Genomic DNA, 24871 nt, shown 5'->3' with positions numbered 1-24871 from the left:
ATTGATAGCAGCGCAGCTGCTGCTGCCAATCTATCCGAGCCAGTACCCCGTGAAGAGAGGGACAGCGCGTCCCTGCTGAGGGAAAACACGGGGGTCAGGTAAGTAAAAAGGGGGGGCTAGCGGGCCAGTCACTGACAGGTGTTTTTCACCATAATGCATAGGATGCAACCCCTTTTAGGTGGCGTTACGCGTGGGTTATCTCGCGGTTATCTGCTTTTCTCCTTATGAGCGGCCGATATCCTGTGTAAGATCGGGGAGTCCAGAAGGGGAAGTTTTGCTAGAAGTGACAGCTGCACATCAGAGGACTGTGGGTCTCATACCTGCCTCCATATTAGCATATGTACTGAACTGTGTTTTTTCCCATGAACTATTTTTGCTGGTTCTATTAGAACTTTTTCACATTATAGTTTTCTAGTAGTTTTTTTGGCTTATTATCCTTTGCACATATACCTCCCTTATTTGAGGTGTAGGGGGTCCTTTTTTATGTATATGGTTATATATATAATATATGTATGCAATTTTACTTGATTATTAGCGCAACACAATATTTTATCATTTATTCACTTTGGTTTTGTGCACCTCACGTGTCTGCAGCTTATCTTTAGTAATTTATGGTTTGGTTTTTACATGGTTTAAGTAATAGCGCTGTAGTACCATTTTACATATGTTCATATATGTTGACATCTCATTCAACCTTCATTCATGCCTCAATGGCAGAGGCAATAACTTTTTTTTTTTTATTATTTATCCCAGAACTTGCTAACCTATTTGTGTGATTTAGAGGAGTCAATTCCCTAGCCCAGTCCCCTATTTCCTGCAAGTGTCTGATTACTGTCTTTGGTCGCTGCTCCTCTCCTCCCTACATAATCTGCTATGTGGTATCACTTGAGGGACATCTCTTAAAGCCTCATACACACATACGGGATTCCCGGCTGTAAAAAGTCCGCCAGGAAACCTGAGGGGAAAACCGAGAACCTGCTTGGTAACTTTTTCCCCATACACGCGACCGGGTTTCCAGACAGGAAAACTGCCATGAGAGCTTTGGTTGGGAATCCCGGCCGTGTGTATGCTCCATCGCAGTGTTTACCATAGGAAAACTGCCGGGTTAAAAACTGACGGAAAATCCCGTCGGGGTAAAAAGAGAGCTGGTTCTCCTTTTTTTTTTTTTTGGTAGTTTTCCTGTCGGGAAAACTGCGATGAAGCATACACACAGCCGGTTTTCCCGCCCAAAAGCTCTTATGGCAGTTTTCCAGATGGGAAAACCGGTCGTACACAGGATCAAAATATTAGACGAATGGTCGTCTGTGTTGTTTTTTTTTGCATGCTAGTCGCATATCGAAAATGAAGGGGTTACTCAACGTATGAAAACTCTTGTATGACAGAATACAACTTTGGCAGTGCATGTAATGTATTTTTTCGTTTACAAGCATGTGTAGCCTTGTTCTTCTTCAGGTTTGTTTTTTTTGGAAGAAAATTGTACTGATTAAATGAAAATCATACCATCTGGTATCATGCGAGAATTTTTTTTTTTTTGTGTGTTATGTCCCTTTGGATAAGTTTGGACAAACTTTCGGCTCCCGAAAGCTGTGTACTAACGATCAGCTTATCGTACGATCGCTTGGCAATTGGTATTTTTCTTCCGATTTTCTGACTGTGTGCTTTTTAGGGTTTAGTCTGCTGGGGCTTCTTACTCCACATCAAGATATAGCAGCTCCCAGCACCAGTATCAAATTTTTGGAAGCTTACACAAGGGGGGCTTTTACAGTTAAATAACATGCCTAAAATATATTGAATGCATCCCTAAAATATATTGAATCTTTTGGTAAGAATGTTGTTGAAATGAATAGTCTGACAACAGGGTATTTTGAAGAATAGGTTATCGGTAAATTCCCTGATTTTTTTTTTTCTTTATATCAATGGTAAGATTTGTTTTTTTGTTCCACAGTAGTTGGAAATGACAACGCCGAACAAAACCCCACCAGGCGCTGACCCTAATCAGTTAAAAAGGACTGGTACTGTTCGAGAAATTGGCTCTCAAGCGGTTTGGTCTTTGTCTTCTTGTAAACCAGGTACAATATTATTACTTAATTGTACTAATGAAGATGTGAAAATTTGAAAATAAATTGTAAAAATCCTTGGTTTTATGAGACATCCCCTGAGTTTGAGTCCACGCATATCTAATATACAGTATCTGTTTTGTGTAAATGGGAGGTGGTTGAATCCTATTCTGTTTTGGTGTGATCATTAGACACTCTGCCACTAGTTACCAGGTCAAAAAATTCTAAATTTTCCTATGGATTGTACATGTGTTTCAAATACAGAAAATGCAGAGATAGAAGAAGTCGTTGGGGGGGATCAAGCCTTTGAGCATTGATACATAACCCAAATATGATTTGGGTTTATCCAACAATTGGAAAGGCTAGAAACTAAAAGGTTGGGCTATAAAGGCACACGGTACAAATAATATGAAAAACTAGAACAATTTATTGGTGTAGAAATATCATAAAAGCAGTTATAGACATAAAATCACAAAATAAATTAAATTAATAACTGGTTCAACACAGGTTATCACAATGGTTATATGATTCTAACATGAAGAGCTTAATAATAAAGCAAAATCATAAAATTGGCTATATCATAAGTGACCAGGTGGTGATCCAGAGGGACAGGAGGGCTTGCTCAACATGTTGCGCGCTTATGAATAGCGCTTCCTCAGGAGCATAGATATTTCAATGAGAGGTAAACCGCGTTGGTACTGGCGTCGCCCAATAACCAGGGAGATATCACATGCTACACGCTGAATTTGGCTTCAAGGACTTGGATGCCATTACCTGCAACCTTCTCCATGTATATGGACTGAGGATTTTCAGGCTGGCTACTGTTGAGTTAGATTTACTCATCTGCTCACCATTGTCCGGCCCTTTCTACCCAGAGTACAGCTTATTACTTGAATATACCCCTGGAACAGGTTTTCTTCTGTTGCTTACCAGCAACTGACTGCCTTACCATCTTATGCAACCTTGCTTTCGTTTTATGATACTATCCCCCTAACTGGTTGAATCAGTATTCTTTTGAATCACAACCAACGATAGGCTAATTAAAAGACCGACCGTTGCCAATCCCCAACGCGGTTTACCTTTAATTGAAATATCTATGCTCCTGAGGAAGCGCTATTCTTAAGCGCGCAACATGTTGAGCAAGCCCTCCTGTTCCTCTGGATCACCACCTGGTCACTTATGATATATATAGCCAATTTTATGATTATGCTTTATTATTAAGCTCTTCATGTTAGAATCATATAACTATTGTGATAACCTCTGTGGAACCAGTTATTAATTTAATTTATTTTGTGATTTTATGTCTATAACTGCTTTTATGATATTTCTACACCAATAAATTGTTCTAGTTTTTCATATTATTTGTACCGTGTGCCTTTTAAAGCCCAACCTATTCGTTTCTAGCCAAATTCAACATTATCGGGGCGGTGGCACACTCAATGTTGGTGCATCCGTAATATCACCCTGCGACTGATGCACTTTAAAATTAGGCCTTCATGCTTTCCAACAATTGGAAAGCATGAAGCATGGAAATATGACCTTTTTTCTGCATTAATTCTGTGTGTTAGGCTGTCCTATGCTGCATTTCCCTGCATTCAGGAGGGTGCGTTGCTTTTGAGTACAGGGCCAGTGTGAAGATGCCAACTGCTCTAGAAGACTACAGGGAGTGTGGTCATGATGGCCTGGGTACATAATAGGAAGTTGGATTACACTTTATGTATCCAACCCGAAATTAGGATGATGGGAATGGATTCTAAAGGTGTGTCTGCTAAACACAGCAAGGAGGAGATAGTAAGTATTGCAATTAAAGATAATATTTTGCTAGTGTTAGTAGCAGCTGAGGGTGTAGCTATTCTTCTTGATAAATAGAGTAAATCTGTTATCAGCATGAGTCACTTCTGAGAAGTTTTCTTGACACCAAGAGAAAAAAGGAGATGGGAGGGATCTCTAGCAGATTGCAAGCCCTAGCTCTTTTCCTATGTTCTATGTTAAGTGGGGTGTGTCCCTACCCTTCAATCATCTCTCATTGCCCCCCTCACGGAGTTCTCAGTGTGTCATTTCTGCACTTTTTTTAATTTATTCTGACAGCTCAGACAAGCTTTATCAATTTTTGGTCCTTGATTGAATGTAGAGAAAAAAATACTGCATATAAACAAGTACAACTTATGTAGGAGGAGTTGTCTCATATCTGTGTCAGCTGAAGCTAGTCAATTCAGTGGGTATATGTAATGGTTTACAACCACTTACATAGCAGCATTGTATTTTGTATTGCATTTACAGTCTGCAAAGCCACTTCCACTATGGTAAACTGCTTTTTGACAATAAAATGGGGATACATTTAGAAATAACCAAAATGTATGTATTTTAGATGAGATGCCCCTTTTTGTTTCTGTGTAGTACTCTGAACCTTTATACAGAAAGGTGAAATTAACCACTTCGTTACCGGGCCTATTTTGGCACTGTTCTCCTTTATGTAAAAATCACAATTTTTTTGCTAGAAAATTAATCAGAACCCCCAAACATTATATATTTTTTTTTAGCAGACACCCTAGGGAATAAAATGGCGGTCATTGCAACTTTTTTTCTCGCACGGTATTTGCGCAATAATTTTTCAAACGCCTTTTTTTAGGGAAAAAAACAGTTTCATGAATTAAAAAATAATAAAACAGTAAAGTTAGCCCAATTTTTTTGTATAATGTGAAAGACGATGTTGCGCCGAGTAAATAGATACCTAACATGTCACGCTTTAAAATTGCGCACACTCATGGAATGGCGCCAAACTTCGGTACTTAAAAATCTCCATAGGCGACGCTTTAAATTTTTTTACAGGTTACTATTTTTGAGTTACAGAGTAGCTCTAGTGATAGAATTGTTGCACACGCTCTAACGCACGCGATGATACCTCACATGTGGGGTTTGAACAGTGTTTACATATGTGGGCGGGACTTGCATGCACGTTCGCTTCTGCACGCGAGCGACCGGGACAGGGGCGTTTTAAATTTTTTTTTTTTTTTACTTCATTTTTTTATTTTTACACTTTTTTTGACTTTTTTTTTTTTTTTTGATCACTTTTATTCCTATTACAAGGAATGTACACATCCCTTGTAATAGGAATCACTGTGACAGGTCCTCTTTATGGAGAGATGTGGGGTCAATAAGACCCCACATCTCTCTTACAGGCTTACAAGCATGAAATCGGTGAAAAACATTTCACCGATTACATGCCGACAGCCCGGCCCTCCGACGGTCATAGAGATGACTGTGACCGTCTGGTCACCAGTCATCTCTATGGTTCAGCAACGCGCGCGGGCCGATTCGCTCTCCGGGCCCCCGATGGCACGGGAGAGCCCGGAGAAGCACCGGATGGCGGCGGGAGGGGTGGGACGTCCCCTCCCGCTGCCTAGAAGAACGATCGAGCGGCGGAACCGCCGCTTTGATCGTTCTTCTGGTGCACAGAATCGCCGGCTGAAGACAGAGATATCTGAATGATGCCTGCAGCTGCAGGCATCATTCAGATATCACCACTCAAACTCCAGGACGTCCCAGGACGTCCTACGGGTCTGAAGTGGTTAAATAGACTAGACAAATAAATACTCAAAACAAACCCATTAAGACTCCTTTTCACACTGGGGTGGTGCGGACGTTGGCGTTAAAGCGCAGCTAGTTTTAGTGGCACTTTTCGGCTGCTAGCGGGGTGCTTTTAACCCCTGCTAGCAGCCCGAAGAAAGGGTTAATAGTGCTCGCATTGGAACCCTTGCCGAATCGCTTTTCAGGTGCTTCGGCAGCGCTGCCCATTTCAATGGGCAGGGGCGGTTTAGCAGCAGTGCACACATCGCCCCAAAGATGCTGCTAGCAGGACCCGTCCTGCAACCGCACCGCCCCAGTGAGAGGCGCTTTTCAGGCACTTTACAGGTGCTATTTTCTTTAGTGCTAAAATGCCTGAAAAGCACCCCAGTGTGAAAGGGTTCTTAAGGAGAATGACAGAACAAGCTTGTTTCGTTGTACTTCTCCTGTGGATCAGAAACCCATGGTCGGCTCATGTCACAGAGGCGGTCCAGGCTCGGGCAAGATCGTGACAATGAATTTTGGATCCTCCCATATGCCTGGACCTGCACCCAGCTCAGCCTCTTGGTGAGCCACTGAGAGCCTGAGCCGGACGCTCCCGCTCTCTCCTCCTTCATAGCCCAGTGAGTGAGGGCGGGGGGGGGGGGGAGCAGAGAACGTTGACTGACCGTCACCATCTCTTTGCTCCGGGAGCTCTGAGAACTGAGCGATCAGCGTTGTTTAAATGCTTGGTTCTCAGTGTTGGAGCCCGGAAAGATGCAACGACGGACCAATGCTGCATCTACCTAGGTAAGTATAATTCTTGAAAAACCGCTGGCATCCGCCGATCCTCGGACAGAGGCTCGAAACAGAGCTCTGCCTATGTAAACAAGACTGAGTTACATTCTGATGGGAGGAAGGGATGGATTCTGTGTTCAGGAACTAAAATCCATCTCTTTCCCTAGTAAAAGTGGCAAACATAGTAAACACATATTTGCGTGTGTGAGTTATGTGGCGTACACACGATCGGACATTCCGACATCAAAACCGTGTTGTTTGGTTTTTTTTTTTTTGTTTTTTTTTTTCGACAGATCGTTCGCTACACACGGTCACACAAATGTTGGAAATTCCGAACGTCAAGAACGCGGTCACGTACAACACTACGACGAGCCGAGAATTTCCAACAAGAACGGAAAAATTGACAAACCAGCTCTCAAACATTTGTTGTCAGAAATTCCGACAGCAAATGTCCGATAGGGCATACACACGGTCGGATTATCCGACAACAAGCTCACATCGAACATTTGTTGGCGGAAATTCCGACCATGTGTACGCTGCATTAGTGTCCGATTCGTCTGCCGCAATATTGCAGTCCCACTATAAGTTGCTAATTGCCGCCATTACTAGTATAGTAAAAAAAAATTGCAGTATGTATCACATAGTTTTGCAGATGCTATAACATTTGCGTAAACCAGTATACGCTAATTTGGAAACCTAGATATTTTTTATTTATTTTTTATTATTTAAACTTTTTTTATTGATTATGCTTTATAGCAGAATAAAAAAAAATGTCTGTCTTTTTTCTTGTTTATAGCACACAAATATAGATTTATTTTGGTGGGAAATAAATTACATACATTTTATTGTACAGTGGGTACAGTGTTGCAAGACTGCACAATTGTAAGTTAAAGTAACGCAGTGCCATATTGCAAAAAGTGGCCTGGTCATGAAGGGGGATTAATTAAAGCGGAGTTCCAGACATTTCTGCGTTTATTAAAAGTCAGCAGCTACAAAAAGTTTAATAAACACACACTCCCCTATTCCACGGTCCAGCAATGCGGTCGCCCGAAGACTCGCTTCTCACCTTTTCTCTGCGGCGCCGGCATTGCAAGTGTGGGTGCACACTGCGCAAGTTTGAGTCACACTGCGTGTCCTGAATGGCCGGACAATCTTCTGGGTCCTGTGATGTGTCCCAGGAGATTACAAGGGGAGGGGAGTGGAAGTGGGAGCTGGGTACCTGTCAAAACTAGGTACCCGCCCAAGCCCCCTGGCCCCGAAAAAATGACATGCCAAATGTGACATGTCAGGAGTGCTTAAAGCAGAAGTTCCACTTTTAGGTAGAACTCCGATTTAAAGCGGTTAATGTCTCTTTGCGCTTGCTCTTTTGGAGGAAGATAATCCTACCCTGAATTGTATTTTTTACATTGCACTTTTTTTTTTTTATTCCCCAAGGGTTTGGAGTCGACCAGTTACGAGACGACAATTTGGAAACTTACTGGCAATCTGATGGATCGCAACCTCACTTAGTGAATATACAGTTTCGGTAAATTATTTTAATTTTATTTTAATAGGAATGATTTAAACCCTTTACAAGTTTTTTTGCTCTCTGTGTCCCATTGGGGAGAATTTCCTTCACTGTATATCTTCAGACACAACAGGACATGAGGGGAGAGCTACAAAGTAATGGAAAATCCTCTCTTAAAGCGGCGTTCCACCCAAAAGTGGAACTTCCGCTTAAACCACTCCTCGCCCACTTACATGCCACATTTGGCATGTAATTTTCTTTTTGGGGGGGGGGGGTGGGTCGGGGCTTCGTTATGAGTGGGAGTTCTTGTCCCACTTCCTCCTTCTGCCCAGGGACCGATTAGACGACTCGTCATATCACCTTAGGCGGCCTCTCCCTGTAGGCGCAGCTCACGCATGCGCAGTAAGTGCCTATGAAAACGGTGTTCAAACCACATATGTGAGGTATCGTTGCGATTGGAAGACCTCCTCTGTAACTCAAAACACGCAACCTGTAGACATTTTTTAAAAGCCGCCTATGGAGGAAATTAATTTTTATAATGTTCACCTGTCCCACCCAATTGAAGGCTATCTTAGTCCAGAAGGCTATATCCCGCCTAACTGTGGCCAACAGCAAGGGATAATGGCAGATACTGTGTCAAAGCTGTCGGTATGCTGAATACCCAGATAATTCGAAGAGGATTTGGCCCAGGTAAAAGGGAAAGCTGGCGGCTTGCTAGGGGAGAAGGCAATTGGTTGGGCAAGATCTCTGATTTTGGGAAATTAATTGTTATTTTATTCGTTTTTGCATCAGGTTAGGCAATGAAAAGAGGGGATCCATAAGGTGAAAGCATATCTGCATAAGCGGACAGCTTATGCTCAGTGTTGTCCACCTTCATTCTTTTAATATCTGTGTTCACCCTCACAGTGCGTAAAAGAGGTTCAAGAACCAAATAAAAAAGAGGCTAAACGGGGCACCCCTGCCTTGCGCCATTCCCGATAGGGAACCTGGGGGAAAAAAAGGCTGTTGGGGGCTGAGTACAAGGCCATGATCCATGCTAACATGTTTGGACCTACCTTAGGGCGTTCCTGGAGACCCTGGGGTTGGGATCAATCTACACATTTGAATGCTTTTTCCATGTCTGTCCATATGATCAGGTATGGTATGGGGTCCTGACATCTACGAGCCCAATGAATACGTTGAATAGCCCTGAGGGAATTATTCCTTGCCTACGGCCCACAATAAATCCTGTTTGGTCCAGATGGATAATATGGGGCATAAGATGTTTCCAGCGATTTGCCAGAATTTTTGCCAGGATTTTTATATCCGCAGTACGCAACAAAATGGGACTGTAGTTTTATGGTAAAGTAGGGTCTTTACCGTCCTTCGGGAGAACTGTGGTATGTGCCAGTAAGGCCCCCAAAGATATCTGGCTGCCATTCGATATAGAATTAAAACGGCTTCTGAAAATTATTTTAAGGCTTCCTCTGGGTTAAAAAGATTTAGACAGGCTGCGCTCTACATAGTTTTAAAAGTAGGACCCCCATTGGAATTAGGTCGTTACACAGGTCTTTTGGTCTTGGCATGGACAGAGAAAATGGTTTGCCTTAAGGCCTGTTTCACATTGCGACTTCACCGCAATTTTGCCGCGATTCGCGCCTGCGATTTTTACAAGACAGTCATACGACTGTGGATCTGACTTTGCCCCCACAACTTCAAGTACGACTTCAATGAGCAGGGACGCGACTTTGATCCCCCAATAATTAGGGGGAATTCCACGCCAATTTTTAAATTTTTTTTTGAAAAAAACAAACCGGCATGGGTCCCCCCTTCATGAGCATACCGGACCCATAGGTCTGGCATGGATTTTAAGGGGAACCCCCATGCCGAACAAACTGCGTGGGGTCCCCCCCAAAATCCAGGCCCTTATCCGAGCACCAGCCCGTCGAGAAAGGGGTGGGGACGAGTGAGCACCCCCCCTGAGCCGTACCAGGCAGCATGCCCTCAACATGGGGGGGGGGTGCACCTTGCCCCCATGTTGATGAGGACAAGGGCCCCTTCCTGACAACCTTGGCTGCTGGTTGTCGGAATCTGGGAGCCCCCTTTAATGAGGAGGCCCCCAGATCGTACATACATCGTACCCCTACCCATTCACCTGGAGGAATTAAAAAAAAAAAACACACTACACAGGTTTTAAAAGTAATTTATTAGGCAGCTCCAGGGGCCTTCTTCCGACTTCGGGGGTCTCTTCTGCTCTCCGGTGCCTTCTGCTGGGCTTTTCGGCTATCTTCTTGCAGCTCTTTTACTAGCGGTGGGGGGGGCCTGGTCTTCTGTGCTGTTAATTTTGATGTCAAATTTCAATTTCGTTTTAGTCATCTTTTGACTAAAATGCCATTTTAGTTGACTAAAATAGTGTTAATTTGTTCCACAATATTTTCGTCTATGAAATTACCACTGCACACTTTTTTTTAAGTTTAGTAAGGAGTGGAGCGGGATTAGAAGGCCTGTCAGTTTTAATTGCTGTATGTCCCCTCATTTAGTAGATTCACCATATTTGTCCTGTTTACCATTATCATTGAAAGGTGAAAGTAAAAGAAAATCCAAAATTGTGGGTTATACCCAGAAAAGTAATGGATGGGAAATCTTCTAATAGGGACACCAGTTCTGTTGACCTGGGGGGTCCCCAATGAATTCCTTTAATTTGCAGGGATTTTCTTCTCACTTCCTGTTTTTCTATGGGACAGGAAGTGAAGGCCAATCTCCGCAATGGGATACATATGGCAAAAAAATAATAAAAAATTAAGTTTTTGCCTATAGTTATTTTTTAAGGTAAAATGTTCTTAGCCTTTAGTACTACTTTAGGAAAAGTAACCTTAAGACCAAACCTCTAGACCAGGTGTAGGCAACCTCGGCCCTCCAGGTGTGGTGAAACTACAAGTCCCATGAGACATTGCAAGACTCTGACAATCACAGGTATGACTCCTAGAGGCAGAGTCATGATGGTATTTGTAGTTTAAAAACGGAGTTGCAGAGGTTGCCTACCGCTGATCTAGACGTTGTAATGGGTAGTTATACTAGTTAGAAACCTAAACGTTAAAATTTCACAGTAGTTAATCAAATAAATTTATTTTCCAAAAGTTAGTTTCTAAAGTGGACCTGTTTTATTTAAAGGATAAGTTCCCCTTTGGGAACATGTTGCATGTTCCCACCGCTCCTGCGGTTTTGTCTCCCTGTGACAGCTGTGCGGGGAGAAGTTCTCCATACTAGCTGTCACTTTGTGAAAACAGCGCAGCTACGCAGGCCTCCGCTGACACAGCTTTCTGTGTACAAATGAAGTACAAGTCCTGACATGCTTTGTGGTTGTCGGCTTGTAGTTTTTAATGAAGCACCGTACTGTGATGCCTCGTACACACGAACAGTTTTCCCTTCGGGAAAACTGCTGTGACAGCTTTTGGCGGGGAAAACTGTCCGTGTGTCTGTTCCATGGCAGTTCTCCCGACAGGAAAACCGCTGGGAATCCCGGCGGGAAAAATTAGAACATGTTCTCTTTTTTTCCTGCCGCGATTCCCGGCGGTCTTTTTCCCGGCAATTTTTCTATGGGAAGCACTGCGGTGGAGCATACACACGGCCGGGTTTCCCGGCCAAAGCTCTCATGCTAGTTTTCCTGCCAGGAAAACCAGCCGTGTGGAGGGGGAAAAAGCTGCAGAGACGGTTCTCAGGTTTCCCGGCGGTAAAAAGTCCGCCATGAAACCCGATCGTGTGTACGGGGCATAAGTCTTCCTGTCAGTGTAAAAAGTGCCTGGTCATAGGGCATTACGGGGCAGACAGCTCACACTGACAGTCTGCAGGAGACCTGCATGGCATCGGCAATCTGCTGTTCACTGGTGCAATGCTTTCCCTTTTACCTTCAAAATAGTTTTGCCTTTTTATTATTCATTATTATTAGTAAACTTATCCTATGTGTATTGGAATCATACTCGCTTCTGTTCTTTAAGGGCTAGCCAGTAAACATCTTTATTGTGAAAAGGATCCAATGGTATTATTATTATTGTTATTAAGGATTTATAGAGCCAACAGTTTGCATGGCGCTTTACATAATGGAATAACTGTATCTCATTCACCAATGGGCTGCATTACGTGCATTTTCAATTGACAAAATAGGGTTGAATCTTAAATTACTGTTTTGATCCGTGGTCTGCAAAATGCTACACTTGAGGCTTCCTGTGGTTTATTGTTTGGTGAATCTTGTTTATGTATGTAAGTGTGTGCCAAGCCTTTTCAAATTATTTCAGGCATAAAGCTTACATTGCCTAACTTTTAAAAGTGCAGCAAAAACATTTTGATGAGCTTTCATTGTGGTTCTCTTGCTGTGTGTTTTTGTTTTTCTGGCTTATAGAAGAAAGACTACCGTGAAAGCTTTATGCATTTACGCTGATTACAAGTCCGACGAAAGCTACACACCAAGTAAAATCTCGGTCAGAGTGGGAAACAACTTCCACAACCTTCAAGAGATTCGGGTAGGTTGATTTTGTATGTTTTTATTTTACCGAACAAAGTCCAATTGGTTTCAGTATTTAGCACTGTAAGTTATGGGTTGTTAAGTTTGTAAACGCTATTTCCAAGTTGACATCATGCGGTTTGGATCTTTTCCTGATTGTGTAACTATTTTCAGTGCATCCAGTTCTCTGAATCACTTGTTTCCTTGTTTTAAAGGAAAACTGTGCTGAAAGAAATACAAAGACTGCCTTTGCTGACCCAGTTGCCTGGCTTTCTCTGGCTTCGATTTGTTTTCATCACTCAGAATAATAATGCAGCCAATGACATTCAAACTCTTGTTTCAAAACATCGATCAGCCTGAAGCCAGGCAACTAGTTTGCACAGAATGAAAGGTGAGCTGTGGCAGCATTTTTGTCATTCATTTTAAAAAAACAAGTAAAAAAAAAATGTATACACTTGGGGCCCTTTCACACGGGCGGACAAACGGCCCGTTTTTTACAAGTCCGTTACCGTCCGCAAAGATCCGCTTTTTCAGACGGAAGAAAACCCTATTTTTCTTCCGTCTGGCGGAACGGATCGGATGAATACGGACACACGGTCCGTATTCATCCGATTCCCCATAGGGGAGAGCAGAGGAAAGACAGGGCAGTCTCTGCACAGTGTGCGAGGACCGCCCTGTCCGCCGACAGATCAGCGGGGATTTACGGATGATCCTCGCTGAGCAGACGGACACACACGGGGCGGATCAATACGGATCCGCTCCGTCTGAAAGAGCCCTTAGGCCCAGATTCTCGTAGAATCGCCTATCTTTAGGCGGGCGTAGCGCATCTAAGATACACTACGCCGCCGTAACTTAGAGCGGCATGTCCCGTATTCTCAAAGATCTTGCGCTTTAAGTTACGCCGGCATAGTGTAACTGGTCCGGCGTAAGCCCGCCTAATTCAAATGTGGAAGTGGTGGGCGTGTTTTATGGAAATTAATCGTTTCCCCACGTAAATTACGCTTTTTTCGAACGGCGCATATGCGCGCATGCTCAGTATCACATCGAATTTTCAAAATAAATGGCGCCCGCTCAATGCCTAGTCGACGTGAACGTAACTTGCGTCAAGCCCCATTCACGGACGACTTGCGCAAACGACGTAAAACGTGAAAAATTTGACGCTGTTCCGATGTCCATACCTAACATTGGTACGCCTCATCTACACCTCATAGAGCAGGGGTAACTTTACGCCCAAAAAATCCTAACGTAAACGACGTAAAAAAAAAGCGCCGGCCGCACGTACGTTTTGAGAATCGGCGTATCTAGCTCATTACCATATTCAACGCGTAAATCGATGGAAGCACCACCTAGCGGCCAGCGTAAATATTCAACTTAGATACGACGGCGTAAGAGACTTACGCCGGTCGGATCTAAGACAAATGTATGCGTAACCGATTCTAAGAATCGGGCGCATAGATACGACGCCTCAAACTCAGAGTTACGACGGCGTATCTCCTACGAGAATCTGGGCCTTAAAGTGGATGTAAACCCTCACATATACCCAATGAAGTGAACAGCCTCAGGTGGTACACAAAGAGGAAACAAATCTCCCTACATACATTTTACATGTATATCTGCTGTCTTACGCTTTATATACTGTTTAGAAAGTGCAGATTGTGTTAGAATTTTCTCTTCCTGTTTTGCCAGGGTGAGGGGAGTCTTGTCATACACTGTGAGACAGCTGATTGGAGGAAAGGCACACACCCCCTCTCCTCATAGGCAGAGACTTGCATAGCTGTGCTGTGAATTGACCAGCTGTCTGCTAAACCCTGACACAAATTTCAGACTGGTTTTATCACATGTCGGAGAACTTGTCAGAAGTTATCATGCTGATAACAGAAGAACAGAGCAGGAGAAAACCACGGGACTTAGGGCTTTGGAGAGAGATAAGAAAACACTGTGGATATGTGCCCAGCACAAATTTTATGAATCGGTTTACATCCACTTTAAAGCGGTTCTCCACCCTAAAGTGGAGTCCCGCTGATCGGAACCCTCCCCCCCTCCGGTGTCACATTTGACACCTTTCAGGGGGGAGGGGGGGTGCAGATACCGGTCTAAAGACAGGTATTTGCACCCACTTCCGGCCCGGCATTCACGGGCAAAAGACGGGCATTCCGTCACATCCCGTCGCCCCCCCGTTGTGTGCTGGGAACACTCGGCTCCCAGTACACAGCGGGAGCCAATCGGCGGGCGCGACTCGCGCATGTGCCGTAGGGAACCGGGCAGTGAAGCCGCAGCGCTTCACTTCCTGGTTCCCTCAGCGTGGATGGCGGGGGGAGCAGCAGAGAGACGAGCGATCGCTCGTCCTCTGCTGCGATCGGCGCTGGACTCCAGGACAGGTAAGTGTCCTAATGTTAAAAGTCAGCAGCTGCAGTATTTGTAGCTGCTGGCTTTTAATATTTTTTTCCCATGGCACATCCGCTTTAACCTATTCCTCTGTCCTCCTAGCCACTACATCACTACTGTGTCACAGTGATGCAGCATGGGACGCAGTCATTTGATACATGCCAACTTAACAGATACAGAAAATTCACTGGCCAGTGTGGTTCTGATAGACAACAAAGATCAAAAGTGTGGACAGCAGAACAGATTATGACTTCTATTTTTTTTTTTTTTCGGATCTTGTTTTGAAGTGAGCTTAGTGTGAAATGATTTTGAATTGTTTTCTCATTATTTACAAATTACCGTATATCTTTGTCCAGTATTACAAGTCATTTTGTGGTCTAGCTCAGTGGTCATCAACCCTGTCCTCAGGGTCCTCTAACAGTCCAGGTTTGCAAGATGACTGAAATACTTCACAGGTTATATAATTTGCTGCTCAGTGATTGCAGTATTCTAGTCTGCATCTCCCCAAGGTAATACATAAAACCTGGCCTGTTAGTGGGCCCTGAGGGCAGGGTTGATGACCACTGGGCTAGCTAATTACTAGGTGACCTCCGCTTTAACCCACCTTCACATCGGGCTGATTTGACATGTGAAATTGCATGTCAAATCGCCCCCTGTTGCTGGTGGGTCACCTTTACAGATTTTCAGGTGAACTTACACGTTTTAAGTTTTAATTTTGGGATCAGTGATGTCATTAAAGTGAACCTGTCTAGCCTAAACATCTCTCGGGTAATAAAATTGCTGGAGTGAATGCACCAAGACTTGTCTTCATGACTAATCACTGTGGGGTTGATTTACTAAAACTGAAGAGCACAAAATCTGGTGCAGCTCTGCATAGAAATCAGCTTCCATTTTTTTTGTCAAAGCTTAATTGAAGAAGCTGAAGTTAGAAGCTGATTGGCTACCATGTATAGCGGCACCAGATTCTGAGTGCACCAGCTTTAGTAAATCTCCCCCTTGTGTCTCTGTGGAGACACTTCGATCCTAGGCACAGGCTAATTATTGCTAGTACTTGATTTCTGAGAATTTGATTTACCGTATTTATCGGCGTATAACACGCACCCTAACTTTAAGAGGGAAGTTTCAGAAAAAAAATATCTACAGCCCCCTGCGTATAACACGCAGGCACAGTTTTCCCTCTATTTTCAGGGTACAAAAGTGAGTGTTATACGCCAATAAATACAGTATTTAACAAGTTTCCTATCCCTGTGATTTAGCAAATGTTTTTCTTTCAGAATGTTCATTCAATTTGCTAATGGTTAGTGGGGTCGATGTTTGTTTTTGACCAAAATAACAAAAAAATTTAAAGTATCAGAATGGAAACTTTTATTTTCCAGTGAATAAAATTATAACCGTGAACGTGGTTTTTGTTTGGGGGGGGGGGAATCATAAGAAAAATCCTTCGTATTGTAATGAAACCTGTTGCTTACATCTGGGATTACATTAAAATTACAGATCTGAATAAAGTCTTAAAGATTTATGAATGACATCTGTTGATGGGGGGGGCGAATGTTTTGTCAGCAAAAGCGTTATTCAATTTTTGATTTGGGTTTAATATATTGCAGTTTACCAGTCATTAGATGTGTTTTTTTTTTTGTTCCCCTTGGTTTTCACCTGATGAACTGGCCAGTAACCTACCTCTTGTACGAGGGTGCTCCTGCTCTCACACAAATTGAAGCCAAACTCCAGCACACACTTTATAATCAGCTACAGAATGATTTTACAGGAATAAAAGCTGATTATCGTAAGCACCCCATCATTGTTAAACAGTTTGTCTCATCCCTATTAACTGATACATCGGGAAGAGAACTTCTTTTTAAAAAACAACAGACTTAATGGCCACATCACCAGATGAAAATAGAAGAAAGAAAGACAAAAAAAGAAAACTAATGCAGCTCTCACTTCTAATGCCCTGTACACACGATCGGTTCGTCTGATGTAAACGGTCCGACGGACCGGTTTCATCGGACGAACCGATCGTATGTGGGCCCCATCGTTTTTTTTCCCATCGGTGAAAAAAAAATAGAACCTGTTTAAAAATTTCTGATGGTTAGAAAATCGATAGAAAAAAACGATCGTCTGTGGGGAAATTCATCGGTCAAAAATCCATGCATGCTCGGAAGCATTGAACTTCATTTTTCTCTGCACGTCGTTGTGTTTTACGTCACCGCGTTGGACACGATCGGATGGTGTGTAGGCAAGACTGATGAAAGTCAGCTTCATCGGATATCTGATGAAAAAATCCTCCGGTCCGTTTTCATCGAATGAACCGATCGTGTGTACGTGGCATTAGAATTGGTAAGCTGCAATATAATAAATGTTTGCTTTTGGGTTAAATACTTCAAATTCTACTAATATATGCCTAACTTTGGGCAATGGTTTATCATTTTAAAGAACTGTACCTTTTTAATAAAAAAAAAAAAAGAACTTTAAGCCAAATATTCCTAACCTTCTTATATGTATCTACATTAAGCCCACCACTCCTGTCTCTTACTTATCTCTGTCGCACAGCTGCATCCTGCTCCACTCTTTGCAACTCAGATTAAAATCCTCTGCAGTCGATCTGAGCTAATCCAGTGAACTCCTGCACTTTCTTCTCTATTCTCCTCACTATTCTATTCTTCCTTTTCTTGCGTCTCCCTTTTTTTTGTGTGTGTTTTATTATTTTACTGACCAGTAATGAAATATTATTCTATTTAACAAATTTTAACAGCTCTGGTCCAAGCTAATACTCTATCTGGTAGTATTATTTGAGCCCTGGTTCACACTGGGCTGCGGGAGTGAAGCCGTGCGAGTTCACCTGAACTCGCACGGCTTCACTCCCGCTGGCAGTCCCGATTTCGGCCGCGATTTAAGGGACATCTGTGCAGGTTTCTGCACAGATGTCTATGTAAATCGCGGCCCGAAATCGCAAAAACTAGTACAGGAACTACTTTTTGAAATCGATGCGGCGTCGCACCGATTAGGACGGTGTCATTGCCGGCAAATGCCGCCGATTTGAGATGCGATTTCACATGTGAAATCGCATCTCAAATCAAAGCAAATCGTACCCAGTGTGAACCTGGGCTCAATCGTAGTTAATTATTCTTAGTTATATTAACTAATTTACTTTTCATTTCTGTAATGGTCAAATCACCTACCTAACAGTAGCTACTTAGTGGACCTTAAAATTCTACCATTTATGTTAAACATGGTTTGCTTACTGTTGTATTATTTATTACAACTGCTTGTATTTACTTCTTGATCCAATCAATAAAATATTTTGACAAGAAAATCCTCGGCAGTACAACTAGAAAATGTTCTATTTTCTGGAGATGGCCCCATACAAGTCTGTTAGGGCTTACTGAGAGGGCAAGTGACTGTGATACCCTTTGGCAACATATACAGTAAAACCTTGGTTTGAGAGTAACTTTTTTTGAGAGCGTTTTGCAAGGCAAGCAAAATGTTTTAATAAATTTTGCCTTGATATACAAGCGATGTCTTGATATAAGAGTAGCGTCATGTCACAACTGAGTATAAAAAAGAAGAGAGGAGCCTCTAAGTGTAACAATATGGTTACATTTAATGAAGGTACAACATTTAGCAACTTATTGCTACACTTAGAGGCGCCTCTCTTCTCTTTTATACCTTGTAAAAAAAAATGCTTTGATATACAAGTGCTTTGGATTACAAGCATGTTTCTGGAACAAATTATGCTCGCAAACCAAGGTTTTACTGTATGTTGGTTATTAAGCTAGAACCAAAACAGCAATTACTTTTTATAGTTGCGTGGAATTAATCTTTGGGTGGCATTCACACATTTTAGTTTGCCTCCCTCTTAAACCTCCCTGAACTTAACTGTTTTATGGACTTATTGCTGGCTGAAACATGTTTAATTATTAGTTGTTCATCACCATTGCTACAGAATGGAACTTGATAGTGGGTAGCGGAGGAGTGCAATTTATCTGCTACATTAACATTCATTGAAACGCACCTAAACATTGGACCTTAAAAAAAGTAATGCTATGTACCATGTACTAGCACTCCACAGTCCAAGGTACATAGGATAGCACTGAATTGGCTAGGCATACCCTGCCACATACAAACATATGCTGATTACCCACTTCAGCCCCGGAGGATTTGGCTGCCCAATGACCGGGTCACCTTTTGCGATTCGGCGCTGTGTCACTTTGACAATTGCACGGTCGTGCGACATGGCTCACAAACAAAATTGACATCCCTTTTTTTCCCCCACAAATAGAGCTTTCTTTTGGTGGTAATTGATCACCTCTGCGGTTTTTATTTTTTGTGCTATAATCAAAAATAGAGCAACAATTTTGAAAAAAAAGCTATATTTAGTGGGAATGCTCAATGGCATTCCCAGTATTGTTATTCGTTTTTTATTAGTGGGAATGCTCAATAGCATTCCCAGTATTGTTATTCGTTTTTTATTATTCTTATTAGTAGGAATTCTCTATAGCATTCCCAGTATTGTTATTAGTTTTTTTTATTATTATGATTAATTACAATTTTATTCCGTACGTTTTTTGGCTCTGCGTAACTTCTGCATACAGCTATTAAGACCATTCAACTTTTAAAATGTTCAGCTCTTTCAGCTAATGATGGGACTTCAACTTTTTTTCTACTATTTATACCTTTTAAAATATTAAGCTTTTAGACACTTTTTTTTTAACATTGAAGTCAATGAGAGCATGCTTCAAATTCTTAAAACATTCTTCCGCTACCAAAAGTTTCAGTTCCATCATACTTTCACCTACAGACACCAAACATTAAAATGTTCACAAAATATTTAGCTATCCGGCTATTTTCAGGTTGATATCTTTTATAGTTTTTGTGAAAAAGCTGTTTAAGTTTAGTGATTTTTTTTTCAGGAAATGTTATTGATTAAACAGGGTGTCTATGGAGCTGGTTAGAGTGGATGATGTCCTTGCTACTTGCTATAAACGATCTTTATAGAGAAGGAACAAATTGTCTTAGGCCCACAAGATCTACTTGTCATTTATACATCAAAACTTAGGTATTTTTGTCTAGTTTCAGGCAATGTGCTCAGTTTTGTGATACGCCTTTTACTTTTGGCTGGTTGAGCTTCCAAATGACAAGAGTACTACAATTTCTTCCATTGACTGTCATGTAAAAAAAAAAAAAAGATTTCCCAGCGAAACGCACAGAGAACTTGTTTTTTAAATCGCTGACATGCCCACATTCTTAAGTTTATCAACATAAATTTCATACCGATACGTTCACAAAGGCTGTGTGTCTTTAATGGTGAAGTCGCTGTTTCGATAGCATGTACTGTTGTGGATTTATTAAGGCTTGTTTGAAGGGTTCTCAAAATCATTAGGTGTGGGGATTAAAGGGGTTGTAAAAGTAATTTTTTTTCCTAAATAGCTTCCAGTAATGCAAGGCTTGCTCCCTGGTGTGGAGAAAGCCCCTTGAGGGGGCGAGCAGGCAAGTCAGGACACTTTGCAGATAGAGGAAAGGAGCTGTGTGTTAGTGGGCGTCCTGACACTCCTGCTCGCCACCTCCCCCCTCAAGAGGCTTTCTCCACACCAGGGAGAAAGCCTTGCATTACTGTGTGTAGTTACAGACAGAAGAACAGGAAGTGAGGATTTCTAAGAAGAAATAAGGACATTTAAAAGCAAAATCGAAGGATGAGGTAAGTGAAAGTGGGCTGCACTAAGGTAAAGGAAGCTATTTAGGGAAAAATTGTTTTACCTTTACAACCCCTTTAATGATCAAAGAGAGGCTTTAGAAGTCCTGAAGGAACACTGCTTGTATGTCCTAAAGATAGTGTAGTGGTTATGGTGAATGGCTTTGGTGTGGGCTTAGCTATTCAGCATTCCCACGCATTTTCTGCAGGAAATGCATTTTCTAGTTTGTATTACTTTTTGCTATAATATATATATATATATATATATATATATATATATATATATGTGTATATATATATATATATATATATATATCTCACAATTTGCGCCAAAATTGATTGGTTTGCGCAAAAGTTTTAGCGTCAACAAAATAGGAGATCGTTTCTATGGCATTTTTATTATTATTTTTTTTATTAGTAATGGCGGCGATCTGCGATTTTATTTTTTTATTTTTTTTATTATGGCTGACGCTTTTGACGATATTTTGGGACCATTGTCATTTATAGAGTGATCAGTGCTATAAAAATGCACTGATTACTGTGTAAATGACACTGGCAAGTAAGGGGTTAAACACTAGGGGGCGAGGAAGGGGTTAAGTGTGTCCTAGAGAGTGAATCTAACTGTGGGGGCTAGGCTTACTGTGACACGACACTGGTCATCTGCTCCCTCTCATCGGGAGCAGCGATCAGTGTCCTGTCACTAGGCAGAACAGGGAGATGCCTTCTTTACACAGGCATCCCCCCGGTTCTACAGCTCCATGACACGATCGCGGGACACCGGTGTACACCCACACGGCAGCAAATTTAAAGGGACGTACCTGTACTCCCATTTGCCTGTCTGTGCCATTCTGCCAACGTAAATGTTCATGCGCCGGTCGGCAAGTGGTTAAGGCAGGCCATACATAGTTCAAATCACGGTTCTGCTGAACCAGCTGAGATTCAAACCATTAATGGGCAGGCTGAATGTACCAAGTTAATCAATCAACTTGGGTGAAACCAGCCTGCCATATTCTCTTGCGATTATCGCTGGCGGCTGTTACAGCCACTAGCAATAATCGCTGTCTTCTCCTGGAGGGGACAGCTTACCCTGCCGAGAGAAGACAATTGCCGATTCCCTAGTTAATACTGTGTTTATGTGTGAATCGTGCAAATTTCTTTCCTGCAACCCATGGTGGCCAGCAAAAAATATAACTGGATATTAACATTTATAAGCAATAACACCTAGAATAGTTGATCCAGGGAATATCCAATTGCCTTCTGGGGGATAAGGAAGGATTTTTTTTCTCTGATCGAGCAATTTGGACCATACTTTGTTGGGGGCTTTTTTGGTTTTCTCTGGAACAACTGTGGGTGAAAGATTATGTATATGGAGGTTTTTTTTTTGCTATTGGTTGAACTAGACAGACTTTCTTCAACCTGACTAACTATGACACAGTTTCTTTCATTGGCACTGTCCCCTTCCAGGACGGAACAGTTGAATCCTATGTGTAAATGTTAACTTTTAGGCTGCATTCACACGTCAGCGTTTTGAATCACAGGCAGATATGCCGAGATTCTGCCCGTGATCGGTATGCGCCGATGTGTGAATGACAAATTGCGGGACTCATTTTTGAGATGCTATTCATTTGAATGACGCCTAAAATCACGTTGTCGCACTGCAATCGTGGCAAACCGCATCGCGTGAAGCATGTTGTCCAAAAGTAGTTCCGCAATTTTAGGTGTCATTCAAATGTGAGTCCCGCTATTTGTCATTCACACATCGGCGCTTTAAAATCGCAGGCAGAATCGTGGCAAATTTGCCTGCGATTCAAAGCGCTGTCGTGTGAATGCAACCATAACGGCATAGTCCCTGAGTCTTACTATAGGTAGAGTGTTTCTACTGCTATTTGACTTTCAGATGACTAAAAATTCAGTTTATTTTAAAATTCGCTTGGACCTACCACATGCAGGAAAAGATTTTATTATGTAATCATAGGTCAGAACAGCCAGAGGATAATACATGCTTCTTTTCTTTCCAGCGTGATTGTTGACACACAAACTAGAAGATAAACAGCAAGTGTGGTTGGGCAGTTTGAGAAGTGTTTTTCATTCTTTAATTGGATCCATCAGAAAATATTTTGCTGCTAAGACATTTTTGTACTTTGTAGGGTTCAATAGCCATGTAATATCTGATATACATTTATGATTTGGCACCAGAATCACTTTTCTGCAGATATCAAGGATCCCCTTTCTCCTGTCTTTCTAACAAATGTAACCACTACATCACCATAACAACACTGTACTACTCTGAGGGGGTGAACATGGATTTTTTTGGGCTAACGCTTTGATCGCTGTTAGGGCTCATTTACACTTGCTTCAGCTATAACAGCTAGTTTACACTTGCTTCAAAACAAGGCTTCGGACAGGCTTTTTTAAAGCACTCTGAACGCTAGTCAAACCCTGTCACTAAATAAAATGGTTAGCTTACAGTCCTGTTTACACCGTACTTTTGTTTTGCTTTGCTTCGCCTTCGCTTCAAACATTATACCCCATGTAGCTTAGTGGTGCATTAAAGCATCTTCAAAGCCTCCATAGAAGTCTATGGCAAGGCTTGCTTGAAGCCCCACCGAAGGCTCATGGAAGCCCCACCGAAGGCTCATGGAAGCCTCACCACACAGGTTCATGGAAGCCCCGCCGAAGGCTCATGGAAGCCCCACCACAGGTTCATGGAAGCCTCACCAAGGCTCATCAAAGCTCCACCAAAGCCACATGCAAGGTCCACAAAGCCTTAAGGAAGCATCAAGCTAAAGTAAGGTGTAAACAGGACTGTAAGCTAACCATTTATTTAGTGACAGGGGCTTTGACTGGCATTCAGAGAGCTTTAACAAAGCGTGTCTGAAGCCTTGTTTTGACGCAAGTGTAAACTAGCCCTAACAGTGATGCTCACTGTAACAGCAATGTTATAAAAATGTCATGAATGAGTTACAGCCTTTATGTTTTTTTCATGTTGTGTGGGCAAGGTAATTGGTGATATGTAGAAGTTTTTAATACATCTAAGGCCCCTTTCTCATGGGGTGGACTCTGCTTTCTCAGCAGTGAATCTGATGGCTGCTCTGTGTACGCTTATGCAGAACAGATACAGTCCGATGTCATCTATGGGGTGGTCGGATGTAAACAAACTACCCATATGTTTACACCCGATGGCAATCCGATCCACCAGATGTTTTTGGTGGTCAGGATCGAATTGGATGTTGGCGGGTGTCAATGGACACATGTCCGTAGACACCCACTGCTCAGTAGAGGTCAATGGATGGTTCCACCTATTTGAATGGAGCCTTAAAGGGATTACGGTACTTCCAAGACTATACCTTTTTGTTTACTTTGCTGTTCAAAAGAACAGAAGCATCTTGAAACGTTTTCCAGGATCAGTATCTACTTCCTGAGAGTCTGTCTCAGAGATATTGCAACCTTAATTGGTTGAGTTCACAAACATCTGACACACATTGGTCCCATACTGCAGTTTTCCATCTTGCAACTTGTTGTAAAGTTAGGCAGGCCATAGAGGCAAATTTGCGCAATTCCCCCTTAAATACAGACAGTGCTTACAGGGGACACCTTTCTGCTGAGTCATTGTCATTCTCCCGGCGGAGAAGGGCGAAGGAAGCTGTCCCCACCAGCCACTAGCCATAATTGCAAGTAAATCCTGCAGGCTGGTTGCACCCAAGTTGATCGATCAACTTGGTATATTCAGCCTGCCCATACACTGTTTGAATCTTGAACCATCTTTGGCCGGCCTTAGAGTGTTGCAGTCTGATTACTTAAAGTGGAGTTCCAGTCCTTTCTGTGTCTCTAAATGTCAGCAACTACAAAAAGTGTAGCTGCTGACTTTTAATAAACAGACACTTACCTGTTCCATGGTCCAGCGATGTGGTTGCCTGAAGCCACGGTTCTCTCCCCCAGCCTCTCACCGGCGCCGGCAGCGCTAGTGTGGGCACCCGGCTGTGACGGCTTGCGGCTTCACAGCCAGGTGCGCATGCGCGAGTCGTACTGCACATCCTGAATGGCCAGGCACTTTTCTGGGACCTGTGATGTTTCCCAGAAGATTGCAGGGAGGGAGGGGGAGAGGAGAACATTTTGCTTGAGCCTCCTAGGCGGCCCGACTGGAAGTGGGAGCTGGGTACCTGTCAAATCTAGCCCCCCCCCCCCCAAAAAAGCTATGCCAAATGTGGCATGTCGGGGGGTCAGGAGTCCTATAAAGTAGAACGTCCACTTTTGGGTGGAACTCTACTTTACGTAGTGGAGACTGAGGAAATGCTTCCTCCACCTGCGGCAAACTGATTACATCAATGTGGACTTGGCAAAGTATCCTAAATAGAGCATTAGGGCTTATTTTTAATGAAAATGGGTAACTTTTCTATATATACTTTTGCGCTTTA

The 24871-nt window shown here is 42.6% G+C and overlaps 1 protein-coding gene across 2 annotated transcripts in view; it reads left to right on the top strand.

The window, feature by feature from the left end:
- The window catches only part of ANAPC10 (anaphase promoting complex subunit 10), a 136036-nt gene that overhangs the window by 22889 nt on the left and 88276 nt on the right, over positions 1-24871 (top strand). For both annotated transcript variants that reach the window (XM_040331597.1, XM_040331590.1), the window contains 3 exons: positions 1946-2069; positions 7833-7923; positions 12281-12401. In XM_040331597.1, coding sequence (XP_040187531.1) covers positions 1955-2069; positions 7833-7923; positions 12281-12401 — 327 coding nt within the window. In that variant the 5' untranslated portion in view covers positions 1946-1954. The remainder of the gene's footprint in view (positions 1-1945; positions 2070-7832; positions 7924-12280; positions 12402-24871) is intronic.

This window comes from Rana temporaria, chromosome 1 (genome assembly GCF_905171775.1).
Source record: "Rana temporaria chromosome 1, aRanTem1.1, whole genome shotgun sequence".
NCBI classification, from domain to species: Eukaryota; Metazoa; Chordata; class Amphibia; order Anura; family Ranidae; genus Rana; species Rana temporaria.
The sequence above is the reverse complement of the archived record's forward strand: the minus strand, read 5'-3'. Positions and strand labels throughout refer to the sequence as shown.